The sequence below is a fragment of the Brettanomyces bruxellensis genome, chromosome 5 (assembly GCF_011074885.1).
Source record: "Brettanomyces bruxellensis chromosome 5, complete sequence".
NCBI lineage: Eukaryota > Fungi > Ascomycota > Pichiomycetes > Pichiales > Pichiaceae > Brettanomyces > Brettanomyces bruxellensis.
Window position 1 is genome coordinate 939,288 of NC_054686.1, and position 13,106 is coordinate 952,393.

The 13,106-nt window shown below is 41.0% G+C and overlaps 5 protein-coding genes across 5 annotated transcripts; 2 read left to right on the forward strand and 3 right to left on the reverse strand.

Moving 5' to 3' along the window:
• Positions 1–1,691: 1,691 nt before the first annotated feature.
• DED1 (DEAD-box ATP-dependent RNA helicase) lies at positions 1,692–3,596 on the reverse strand (the record flags this gene model as incomplete). Its single annotated transcript, XM_041282934.1, has 1 exon — positions 1,692–3,596. One exon carries the CDS (start codon positions 3,594–3,596, stop codon positions 1,692–1,694), a length of 1,905 nt encoding a protein of 634 aa, XP_041135710.1.
• Positions 3,597–4,462: 866 nt separating this feature from the next.
• On the reverse strand, positions 4,463–5,632 carry RPL3 (60S ribosomal protein L3; the record flags this gene model as incomplete). The annotated part of the gene is made up of 1 exon (XM_041282935.1): positions 4,463–5,632. The coding sequence occupies one exon, from the start codon at positions 5,630–5,632 to the stop codon at positions 4,463–4,465; it is 1,170 nt and encodes a 389-aa protein (XP_041135711.1).
• Positions 5,633–6,883: 1,251 nt separating this feature from the next.
• On the forward strand, positions 6,884–8,137 carry CPA1 (Multifunctional pyrimidine synthesis protein CAD; the record flags this gene model as incomplete). Its single annotated transcript, XM_041282936.1, has 1 exon — positions 6,884–8,137. The coding sequence occupies one exon, from the start codon at positions 6,884–6,886 to the stop codon at positions 8,135–8,137; it is 1,254 nt and encodes a 417-aa protein (XP_041135712.1).
• A 711-nt stretch (positions 8,138–8,848) lies between these two features.
• Positions 8,849–11,188, forward strand: BRETT_004441 (uncharacterized protein; the record flags this gene model as incomplete). The annotated part of the gene is made up of 2 exons (XM_041282937.1): positions 8,849–9,783; positions 9,961–11,188. The coding sequence occupies 2 exons, from the start codon at positions 8,849–8,851 to the stop codon at positions 11,186–11,188; spliced, it is 2,163 nt and encodes a 720-aa protein (XP_041135713.1).
• A 131-nt stretch (positions 11,189–11,319) lies between these two features.
• BRETT_004442 (uncharacterized protein) lies at positions 11,320–12,492 on the reverse strand (the record flags this gene model as incomplete). Its single annotated transcript, XM_041282938.1, has 1 exon — positions 11,320–12,492. The coding sequence occupies one exon, from the start codon at positions 12,490–12,492 to the stop codon at positions 11,320–11,322; it is 1,173 nt and encodes a 390-aa protein (XP_041135714.1).
• Between the last annotated feature and the right edge of the window lie 614 nt (positions 12,493–13,106).

A 13,106-nucleotide genomic window follows, 5' to 3' on the forward strand; every position in this document is an offset into this window, starting at 1 on the left:
GTGTGTTTGATGCTGGCTTTCTAGATTATGGAAGAGCCCCGCACATCTGGGCCTCGATCTATTAACACAATGGAGTGAGATAATTTCGGTATTCCGTGAAAAAATTACACGCAAAAATCATGGGAACCGTTGGAGCGTATTGTTCTTGCTATCTCTTTTTTTTCTGCCTGACTAGATCTTGTTTCTTAAATTAGTACCAAAATGGCTTTGAATTATGGGGTTAAACAGCGTAGCATACGCCAAAGATGCCCGGAAAAATCAAAACTAAATGCATGCAGTGACAGCAAAAGAAACCCGATGATCAGATCGAGCAGATTAAAGTAACACTTGCAAACTTTGAACTTTTATCTACACACATCCTACTGTAATTAAAGAAAATAAGCATATTAAAATAAACAATTAAAGAAAAAGGAAAGCAAATGAAATCGAAACCCAGAATTATAACAACAGCAACAGCAGTAGAAACAACAACAAAAAAGAATCTGCCAAAGTATGGCAGGCAGTCTCTGCATTGTAAAGTGATATCACCCCCCATATAATATGGACGGCAAATAACTTCAACGCAAAAGATGGATTAATGCAACAGAAATAACAGATACTGATACGGATAAACCAGTATCAGTACCATACCCACCATGTAAGACACAAGCAGCAGTAACACCAAACTTAGCAATAATGATATGAAAATAATGCAGCAGAGTAGTGTGATTGCCTCTTCGCCTAAGTGTATTTGGCGTAAGTGATATTCCTTGTAAGATGAGGTTTCTTTAACAGCAAACCTCTCGAACAAATGAAATGGCACCAAATCTATAGTAAGCGAGTATTCAAACATGGTGGAAGAGAGAAAAAAAGATGATGAATATGTACAAGTAAGCGACCTGCTTCTTTCTAAACAAAAGACAAAAAAAAAACAAAGGTGAAATAAAAGCGAATCAGTCTTGGGGTCTGCGCTGGGCAGCTAAAAAAAAGAGTATAGGGTCAATTGACAACTTGAATACCTAATGCATTGCAGTAAGTACAGCTTTCTCTATCAGACATCTTACTTTGATAAGTAGAAACTCTCCCGCGGACCACCCTTCTAAAATGTACTTCCAAAATGAAAACAAATAAAACAAAGTATTTCTTAAGCGAATCATGATGACGAGATAATATGTTCATCGAATCCCAGAGTCTGTAGGAAGTTTCTTTACTTCACTTTCCCTGAGCACTTCTGAAAAAATAATTGATTCGTCAACGTAAATGCCAGTAACGATTAATCACACAATTGAGTAAAAAGCATTAACAAAAAGAATGAAATCGTATGATGACCAGCACCATATCGCTTGTAATGGAAGTCTCGCTTGAAACAAAAAAGCAGAAGCTCTAGTACATTGGTAATGTCCTTCCTCCTTCACGCAAATAATAAAAATACCTCACAATCGGTGAATCTCTGTCCACACCAGTCAAAAAGAAAAATAAAATAAAACAAAAAACACCATGATCCTAGTAAATCAGCATCTTAAGGATCATTCCACAACTGAAAATATGATTTCTATTTCCTATGCTCTCCCAACAACGAAGATGCGTTTTTCGCACCTCAAACAATGAACGCAAACAACAAAAAAGAACTAAGGCAAGGAGCAACAGCAAAAGCAAGAAAAAAAAAAGAGAAAGGGAAAAAGCAGCATCCTCAGCCAGAAAGGGAGGGTAGTTCACCACCACTGGGAGTTGGAGTTGGAAGATGAAGAGGATGAGGAAAACTTGTTGCCTCCAAATCCACCATTTCCACCATTTCCGTATCTGCTTCCTCCGTATCCAGAGTTGCCCGAGTTGCCACCGAAGCCGGAGTTGTTACCGTATCCGCCGTAGTCACCGCCGTAACTGTTTCCTCCTCTGTAACCACCACCGTTGCTTCTTCTGTAATCCCTGTAAGGAGCATTTCTACTTCTGCCCCTGCCCCTGCCGGAGCCTTCTCTGGAGATGTTCTTCAGGAAGTCTGGGATCTCCTGCTTGGAGTCAGTCAAGAGCTGCACCAACTCCTTGGCAACGTTCCGGTTGCCTCTGTTGAAGAAGGCAGTGGCAATACCAGTGTTACCGGCTCTACCAGTCCTACCGATTCGGTGGACGTAGTCATCGATATCTCCTGGAAGATCGTAGTTGATGACATGGGTGACGTTTGGAATATCCAAACCTCTTGCAGCGACGGCGGTGGCCACAAGAATAGGGGCTCTTCCGCTCTTAAAGAGCTCCAAGGCATGCTCTCTCTCGCTCTGAGTCCTGTCACCGTGAATGGATGTTGCAGGGAAGTTCTGCGTGATCAAGAAGTCCGACAATATATCGGCCATTCTCTTGGTCTCGACGAAAATCAACGTCAACCCGGTGGTGAGCGTGTCGTCGGTCGACGACAATATATCGAGCAAGCTGGACTTCTTGTCCTCATCCTCAACGTACATGATTCTCTGCGTGATGTTCTCCGATGTGGATCCAACCTTACCCACAGACAGGAAGATGTAGTTGTTCAAGAAGTCTCTGGCCATCGCCTGGATCTCCCTCGGGAAGGTGGCCGAGAACATCAACGTCTGTCTCTCGGTGGTGCCGGGCATGTCGCAGCCTTCGACAATGTTCCTGATCTGGGGCTCGAAACCCATATCCAACATTCTGTCTGCCTCGTCCAACACCAAGAACTTGATGTGGCTTAAGGACACGCATCCTCTCTCGAGCATGTCGTTCAATCTGCCGGGAGTGGCAACAATCAAATCGCAGCCTCTAGACATGTTTCTAACCTGTGCATGGAAGTCCGAGCCACCGTAAACGACGCAAGGACGAACCCAGGACCGGTACGAAAACTTTTTGGCTTCTTCAAAGTTCTGGATGGCCAACTCTCTGGTTGGGGCCAAAACAAGGGCCATTGGATGCACCTTCCTCTTCGAGAAGATGTTGCCATCACTCTCGACTGGGGTGGGGCCATTCTTGAATAACGACGAAAGAACTGGGAACAAGAATCCACCCGTCTTACCGGAACCCGTCTGGGCACAAGCCATCAGGTCTCTTCCGGCTCCAACGATTGGAATGGAGTACTTCTGGACTGGAGTTGGTTTGGTGAAACGCGAAAGCTCGATGTTTTCCATGAGCAACTCTTCAATTGGAGGGCACGTGAACTTGTCAATTGGCTCTGGGGCGTCTTCTCCGGAAACCTCGACCGGGATATCGTCGTAGTTGTCGAAGTTGATACCCCCGGCACTCTTTTCCTCCTTCTCCGGATCACCAAAGAGCTCGAGTTCAACTTTCTTATCCTTTGCACCTGGCTTCTGGGCTCCATCAACGAATGTTCCTCTGCACTTGTCCCTTCCGTAACTTCCCCTGCTGCTGTATTCGTTGTCCCTTCTATTGTATCCGCCTCTTCCACGGCCATATCCTCCCCGGCCACGTCCATATCCGCCACGGCTGCCATATCCACCTCGATAGTTGCTGCCATAGCTGTTTCCATAGCCTCCACGGCTTCCGTAGCCTCCTCTCTGATAGCCGCCTTCGTGACCGAAGGAATTGCCACCTTCGGAATTGCCACCTTCGGAATCGCCTCTGTCCGATCTAGATCTGTGTGGTGGAACGTATGCCATATTTTTTTTTTTTCTCTTTCTACTATAAAACTACCTGTTGAAATACCACTAACTGGTTGTACTTTCTCTATTCTGAATGTAAAAAAATCAGACGGCAATAGTGTCTTACGAGCAAACGCGTGTAAAATCGGAAAGGATAAAGTAACTGTTAACAAGCTGGAATCTCAGTCAAAGGGATCACCTTTATTTTCCCCAAATCTATGTATGTGCCCATGTAAAATTTTATTTTATTTTTTTTTTTTTTATTTTATTCCATTTTTATTCCATTTTACTTCACTTTTGCAGCGAGAAGGGGGAAAAATTCAAAGTCAATCAGAAGAAAACTAGGTTAAACAAACAAGAAAAATTTTACCAGAACAATTTGGACGCACCAGGAACCAATAAGGAAACCGTCGCCCTCCATTCATATTGTCCAGCAGCCTGCCAACCGCAACTAACGATGAGGAAAAATTTTCAGCAGACGCGAGAAGAAAAAATTAAAAAAAGATCAAAGAAAATTAAAAAAAAAATTAAAAATAAAAAAAAATTCAAAAATCAAAAAAGTTCTGGCTGCAACGCTCCTTTACACAGCCACAGTGTTGGGTCCTGGGCCCGCCAATAGCTCATCAGCCACAAATCGCAGACGAATGCTGTAACGTAATTACTTATGTGATCAAGATTAGTTCATGCAGACACATACAGGAAAGCACACCTCCTTACACCTTACAGAGCCCAAGCACTAAGAACTGCATCTACAGAAACCTCAACTATATCCAGTATTACACAGCCTGCATTACAAATATGTCCGAACACTAATAATCTATTGCAAAGTACAAAAAATTACAAACATTCATCAAAAAAGCAGATACCGATCACACCTGGGAACATTAGTTCTCCAAGTCTCTCTTCAAGGTACCCAAGAAAGCGTGCTTCTCAGCAGCAGTCTGGAATCTACCCTTACCGAAGTTAGAAGAGGTATCGATCCACTTCAAGTTGACCTTCTCCAAAGCCTTTCTGTTGGTTGGGTGGTGCAAAGCCTTCCTCAAGGTGATGATTCTCTTGACAGGACCTGGAATAGAACCCTTCAACAAGACGAAATCGTTCTTGACCTCACCGTACTTAACGAAGCCACCCAATGGGTTGATGGTCTTCTTGGTTCTGTCGAAGTCGGTAGAACCAGAAGCTTCGTCGCCGGCCTTACCAACTCTGTAAACCTTGTTGTTGACGGAGGTTCTGTGGTGGTAACCGTTCTGACCGGATCTGGCAACAGCCCAGTTAACATGGGATGGATGCCATGGTCCAATACAAGCAACCTTTCTTGCACCTCTGTGGGTCTTTCTTGGCAACTTGGTAGTTCCGTATCTGTGCGTAACACCCTCGTAACCGTGACCTCTGGTAACGGCGATAACATCAACACTCTCGTCTTGCTCGAAAACGGTGTCAACAGGAACAGTCTTCTCGAAGTGCTCCTTAGCCCAGTCAACCTTGTCGGAAACAGATCCACCGTTGAGCTGGATCTCGGCCAAGTGTGCCTTCTTCTGGCTCAATGGTGTCTTTCTGATCTGGGTGTGGACCAACACTCTGACGACACTGCAGTACTTCTTAACTCTGGCCAACTCAGTCTCGATGTCAGCAGCACCGTTAGCATACTTCTCGGAGTACTTGGCGAATGCTCTCTTCTTAGACTTGTACCAGTTCTTGTAGAATCTTCTCTTGACCTCGTCGGACAAATGCTCGGCCCAAACAGTGGTCAATGATCTCAAACCTCTTGGAGTCTCAACGTATCCAACAACACCAACGACAACCAACTCTGGAGTGTCGACGACAGTAGCAGCCTCAACGATCTCTCTCTTGTGGACGTTGGAACCTGGTCTGTTAAGATCCCTGACAATGGTGGTCATACCAGCCTTGTAACCGAGGAAGGCAGTCAAGTGAACTGGCTTAGTCTTGTCATCCTTAGGGAAGGCTCTAATGTGACCTCTCTGTTGGGAGGCTCTCTTTCTTGGAAGGAAACCCAAAGAACCGTGTCTTGGCTCGGAGAACTTTCTGTGAGACATGTTTGTTGTGTTAGTTATATACGTGAAATATTCGACGCTACTGAAGGGAAATGTCAAAAGGTCAACTTGCGAATAGTTTGTTAACGTGGGTGAATAGCTAGAAAAAGCTTCACCCTCGCTTTCAACGGATGAAAAAAATTATTGTGCAAAATTTTTCACTGCGAAAAATGTACAATGCTAGCCAGGAGGAACGAAAGGGCTTTTGGTCAGGGTAACCCTCGTACGATATGATATTTCTTGCGTTTATTTTTTTTTTGACCTCTAACTTTATTCGCACCTGTTTGCTCGCTCCTGTTGAATCGCACCTGCTTGCTTACGTCAGCTGGGCCGCTATGACGTTTGAGAATATGAATAGATGAGGAGGATAGGAGTACCTAATATATTCGCAGGTGTATTTGCTGTACTTCCTAGTATGTTTCCTGGTATATTGCTCTATTTCCTCCTATGTTTCCTATTTCGTAGTGCATTTCCTATTTCCCTTCCCTCAGTGAAATAGGCTAGCTTCAAGAAACCCTCTGTACTATTCATACTAACTGAAGTTGTGATGTTGTTTGCATACTGCTATCATGTAAAGTAAATCAAATAACTTCCTTTACTTCAGTTTCTTGTGAGATGATTCAGATCAATTCAATAACTGTATGCTCCCCTAAATTTAACCAGCCATGCCATAATTAAAGCATTTTCACAGTTTTTACGCTGCTCTCGTATCACAATTAACAATCTTTTACCTCTTTCTTCTATTACTCACATTATTTTTCCCCCTTCATTTTTCGTCACGAGCAGTGCATCAGAAAACAGAAGATGAGTAAAAGTCGCACTTTTTTTAGCGCCCTGCAAAATTACTGGAATTGGTAACGCGCTTACCACAAGACTAATCTTTTATTATTTGAAAAAAATTTTCTTATTATCCTATTATCCCGGACAATTCATGACTCAATTTTTACGTTGGATAATGGAACTTTGAAAACCGTCCCAACCCAATAATAACTGCGCCGTAAAAATGTATATAAACTCTGATATTTCTTCGTATGTTTCAATACTAGGAATCTTTTGCTCCCATACTAACACATCCAAAATTTCTTAGATCTTCGTTCCACTTTCAAAAACAAGCTTTGGAAATATAATACAACATACTTTCCTGTTGGTGTTTCTTACTTGCGATCGCATAGGTGACGATTAATGAATAGAACTTGTGACGATTATATTGCTGATTATATCTGGAAAAGTCTTATCTATTAAATAAAAAGAAGCATGTTTTCCTTACTTTCAAAAAATGTCCACAAGGGAGCTATTGGAACTGTCAGGTACAGTTCCACTAGCAGTTTACAAAAGGCAGCTTTGAGAATCCAGAATGGTCCTGTGTTTAAAGGCTACTCTTTTGGTGCCAATAAAAATGTCAGTGGTGAAGCTGTCTTTACTACATCATTGGTTGGATATCCGGAATCTATGACGGATCCTTCCTATAGGGGCCAAATTCTTTGCTTTACGCAGCCCCTGATTGGAAACTACGGTGTTCCTTCCTCTGCTGTTAAGGATAAATACAATTTGCTCAAGTATTTCGAATCCCCACACATCCAATGTAAGGCCATAGTTGTTGGAGATGCTGCTATGGAGTATTCTCATTGGACCGCAGTTGAGAGTTTGAGTGATTGGTGCAAAAGAGAAGGGGTTGCTGCCATAACTGGTGTGGATACAAGAGCACTTGTTTCCTATTTGAGGGAGCAGGGATCGAGTTTGAGCAAGTTGCTGATTGGTGAAGCAGCTGAGTCCGAATCAAACACCCCTTACGAAGATCCAAGCAAGCTGAATCTGGTGTCTCAGGTGAGTACCAAGTCACCTTTCAAGATTCCTGCCTTGTCACCAAAATCCAACATCCTTGTGATTGACTGCGGTGTGAAGGAAAACATATTGAGAAATCTCGTCAAGAGAGATGCATCCATCACAGTTGTGCCATATGATTTCCCGGTTCAGAATATAATCTCCAATTACGACGGTTTGTTCATCACAAACGGTCCAGGTGATCCAACAACTTGTGCTGCCACCATTAAAAACTTGAAGGCAACAATGGCACAGAACCTTGATTTGCCAATTATGGGCATCTGTTTGGGACACCAGTTGTTGGCACTAGCTAGTGGTGCACATACTTTAAAGTTGAAGTATGGTAATCGTGCCCATAACATCCCTACTTTGGACTTGACCACAGGTCAGTGCCACATCACGTCGCAAAACCATGGTTATGCCGTTGATGCTTCGACACTACCAAGCGATTTTGAGCAGTACTTTATCAATCTTAATGACATGTCTAATGAGGGTATGATCCACAAGACAAGGCCAATATTCTCTACACAGTTCCATCCAGAAGCCAAGGGTGGCCCATTAGACACTTCGTTCTTGTTCGATAGGTTCTTTGAAAATGTTCAGACTTATCAGAAGAGAAATCATGAAACTCTCAGTGATCTGGCATTTCTTACCAAGGAGTTCCCTCAGGAGAGAGTCTTCTTTTAATGAGATGTTGCTGGTTGGATAAATAATTATATAAAGCAAAAATCTCGCATAAGTATTGTTTGTACAAAGTAGTTGTGTGTACAAGGTAGTTGTATTTGTATGAACCAATTGTATTGGTATTACAGTAGTTGGCAGTGCTATAATCAAAGGTTTTGTTCGCTTTTTTTTTTTTTTTTTTTTTTCACTGTTTTAATTTTTAAATCATGTTGGTGGGTTTCTATTTTGATCGAATACACTTCTCCCGAACAATACTCCGAAGATCCTTCGCATTATCCCAATATCCATTTTCAGGGCCATTTTTTGATGTCTGCGTTACCATTTAGTGAAATTTGATAGGTATCATATCTATAATGTAGTGTGCATACTATCCCGCCAAAAAGGGTACTATAATTAAGGAAGATGATTACTTGATCCTGATTGTCCGTGTTTTCCCGCCCATGTGGTGCAACCCAATTTGTGCCATATTTAAATTGCACGACCAATATTCTTCCGATTCATTTTTTTTTCTTCTTTTTTCCCCCCTTCCGTCTCATCTTGAGCATCGTATACCCCGAATCATTTTTCCCACACAAAATTTCACACCCAGGACAGAAGGTGCTCTCATTGTATCCTCATCATATCTTTAAATTTTCCAGTTATCAAAAGTCCCCTCTTTCTGAAAACATCTTGATCCTGACAGAAAATCAACTTACATCAAGCAATAACAATAAAATGCAGGTTCTTCTAGTGAATGATGATGGTGGTCCAAACGATTTGGCCAGTCCTTACGTAAAATACTTGGTGGAAGCCATTGAGAAACATACAAACTGGGATCTTAAAATCGTCGTTCCCATTTCACAGAAATCTTGGATTGGAAAGGCACATTTTGCAGGAAGAGATGTCACAGTTAAGTATATATATTCATCGATCGAGCATCCCGAGGATAATTCATATCATGGTCCATTTGGTCTTCCGCAAGAAAAGCTGCGTGCAAACAAGGCTTTAAAGGAGTGGTGTCTTGTTGATGATGGCACTCCTGCAACATGTGCAGATATAGGAATCAATCACATCATGGGACGGGATAATGTCGATTTGGTTTTAAGCGGTCCGAACGTTGGAAGAAATTCAACTTCCTTATATGCTCTTTCCAGTGGTACTATAGGTGGAGCCATGGAAGGTTGCTCGCATGGCAAGAAAGCTATCGCTTTATCTTTTGCTTACGAGAAGAGATTCGACACTGATCCAGAGATTTTGAAGCAGGCTGCTTTGATTTCTGTGAAAACTGTCGAACAGTTGTACAGTTCGTGGGCAGATGGTGTTGACCTGTATACTATCAATATTCCGCTCATTTCTGACCTCAAGTTTGGAAAGACACGTATTTTCAGAACTCCAATGCTCAGAAACCGTTGGAAAAAGTCCCTTTTTTCCGAATCCTCGAGGAAGTTGGAGGATTCCGATAGCAGGCATTTGGATATTGTAGACGAATCAGTGAGTGCAGGCCAACTGTACAAATGGAGTCCAGACTTTGAGCTGGTTCATAGGGATGTTGCCGCAAGTACCGAGTTTACAGATGGAAAGGCAATTTCACAGGGTTATGTTAGTGTGACGGCCCTTAAAACGGCATTTGCCCAAGTTGATAAGGAGAATACAGGAGAAATACACTTAGAGTAAGTACCTTATTTCTCATCGCCATGAACTCAATGCCTTTTTTAAAACTTTGGCTTCTGATGCTTTCTATAGGATAAACATGGAGCATTATCTACCGTTTCTAGAGAAGAAGATGTTATATTTGAACTTCGCTAGAAATTATATACTAATACCGATTCCTGTTACCTTTTTCCTAGTCCATCGTTATCTTCACTCAGCTTGGACGATAAACATGGTCCATTTGTTGTGATCACGTATCCGGAAGATAGTTACCTTAATGGACCGTTGAGAAATGCTGTGGACAAATACTTGCCTGGAGCTACCATTCTTTCTTCTTTAAAGGATGCACCTAAAGATGAAAAGGTCTTCCAATATGGCGAGTATGAGGATTTGGATCATGAAAGATTGTTCTCTGATAAACTGTACCTTGCAAATTCATACACATACAGAAAAGGGTTAATCAGAAAGCAGTACTTTGCGAACGCTATTGCGTATTACGTTGCAAAGCATCCTAAATCCATCCTGAAAACAGCTTATCCCGAAACCTTCCAATTGGAATGTGCATACGCGGACTTCTTGGATGACTCTTTGGATGAGGCTTTTGAGCTAAGGTGTACTCTCGAACAGAACACATCAGACACTTTCATTCTCAAGCCAAGTATGGGTGATCGAGGCGATGGTATTCGTCTATTCAAAAATATTGAGCAATTACAGGCCATCTTTGATTCATTTGAAGAGGAAGAAGAGGAGACTGAGGAAGATGGTGATTATAATGCGGAAAGCTCAAAACATGGAATCATTCTTTCACAGATGCGTAACTTCATCGTGCAAAAGTATATGTCTAACCCATTGCTTTTGAAGGAATACGGAAATCGCAAGTTTCATATCAGAACATATGTTCTCTGTGTCGGAAATCTTACCGTGTATGTATATCAAAGAATGCTTATGCTCTTCAGTGAAACTTCATATGAAAAGCCTTCAAATGATACTGGAAAGCCAATTGATATTGCTGGCCATTTGACCAACACTTGTCTACAGGATGATACTGATAAAACTGTGGTTGTCGAGTTTGGGAAGTCATCATTAAGTGAGTCCTCTAAGAAGAAGATATTGAATCAAATCAATTCGATAACAGCAGAAGTATTCAAGTCTGCTCTAGAGGCAGACAGGATTAATTTCCAACCTCTAGGTAATGCTTTTGAAACATACGGACTTGACTTTCTTGTTGATTCAGACCTGAATGTGCAAATTCTTGAAGTTAACGCTTATCCGGACTTCAAGCAGACTGGTTCACAGTTGAAAAGCTTAATCTACGAGTTGTTTGAATGCACTTTTGCCAAGGCTGTGTTGCCATTCTACTCTGGGTCTTCTAAGGAAGCAGAGAATCTAAAGTCTGTTCTTTCCATAAAAGATGGTTTCTGCTGAATTCACACTTGTCTAGATTTATAACATTGCTTTAAAGAAAGGTTATAGTACACGATGCTTTGACAAAATCAATGAAGGTGAAAACTTTATAATACAAAACTTAAAGTTGTAGATAAAGGTAAGAATACAGATTATTTCTTATGCGAAGTAGCTTTCTCTTTCTTGAGCAGATCCTCATCCTGCTTCTTCTGCTCATCCATCTCCTTGCACCATCCATAAATTGTGTGTTTCAGACGATCGGCTTTGATAAATCCCATCCTTATATTTGACAGAGATCTTATAAATTCCTCATTGCGCTGCAATGCTATCTGTATTAGTTGACGTGTTTCCTCTGCCTCTTGTGTTCGTTTAAGGCCAAAGTTTAAATCACTTTCAAACTGCGGGAGCTTAAAAAATGCATCATTGATTAGATTATTGGATGTGCTATTTGGAATTAGACTAGTGTTATCCCTTGCCCCTGTTTTCTTATCCTCAACATGCCGACTTTTTCTCTCACTTTCTATCGAACCATCATCTGCCGGTCTTTTTCTGTTTTCTAGGATTGATGCTTTAACCAGCTCTTTTTCCAAATTCAAGTTGTGGTCGTAATCCGGAAGTTTAAGCCCTTCTGCCGTCACATGTGAAGGATCATCACCTAAGAAAACATTCATGAGCTTGCTTAATTCATTCACGTTTTGCTTTTCCCTTTCAATGATGTCAATTGTCTCTGTGGCCAATTCCATTAGATGTGTTGACTTATAAATGTTTCTTAGCGGCTTGCGTGTTACAATATCTAAAGGTGATTTTATCGGGCCTAGTATATCTTCAAAATCGATCGATCGTAAAATGTGATCAACATCATCCGTTCCATCGTCATCTCCATCACTGTCACCATAATCTTCTGTGTACTCATTGTCTGATATTTTGTTGTTTTCACTACTTATTTTCTTCTGTGTTTTCCTATCTAAAATCTTTTGTCTTCGAAGTTCTCTCTTTACAATCTGGTCCAAAGTAAGTTTTTTGTCCTGAAGAACAAATGTTTTTGTTGGTCTTCCAGTGACTGGATCCAAAGTCTTTATGTCCACCATCTTGAAATGGTCCCTCCTAGAATTCAACTTGTGATAGTCCACAGTCTTTGAATCATAAAGGCATTTGTTGCCTCTATTCGAGTTTCCGGCCGAAAAATCTTCATCTTCTCGTTCTAAAATGTTTTCTTCGTTAAAGCTGGGTCCATCTGGCTTCTTGCTTTCGATTCCGTAACGGAACCGAAGAATATCCGCCTTTAATATATCTTTATCAGAGGACTGGTTGTGCTCTGTAGTCATCTCTGACAATTATCTTTGCTGTTTTGAATTAGATTTGTTAAAATAGCATTTGCATTAGACATTTACTATAGATAAGATGCAGACAGATAAACAAAAAAAAAAAAAAAAAAAACGCAATCGAGTTAAACTTGGAAATTGAAATTGTGTACTTGTGGTTTTTATGCGATCAGAGCAGCGAACTATATTTGAAGATGTGTGGTGTATGGGTGTTAGAATTGTGACAAAGATGAAAGTTGCAATGTTGTACAGTAGCATATCACTTTAACGCCAATAAATGAAGAATTTGCAGACTAGAAAATGTCAGAAAAGAACAGTAGATTGTTATCGAGTGAAATTTAAATGAAATTGGTAAATATTAACTGTTAAGTAGATAAAATTATTTAGTGTGCATTGCAAAGTGAGCATTTATTCAGAAGTTAATTATATATAACAACAAAAATAATATTAATGGAGCTAATGATTAAGACACTAGATCAAAAATTAACTGTTTAACGGTAAAACTTCGCAGAAGTTCATTTAAGTACTGCTATAAAATACGTTTGGCAATACTAAGATGATGCTAAGACACCAATATAAACCGGTTTATCATAAGGTGCACACCAATGAACATCGTA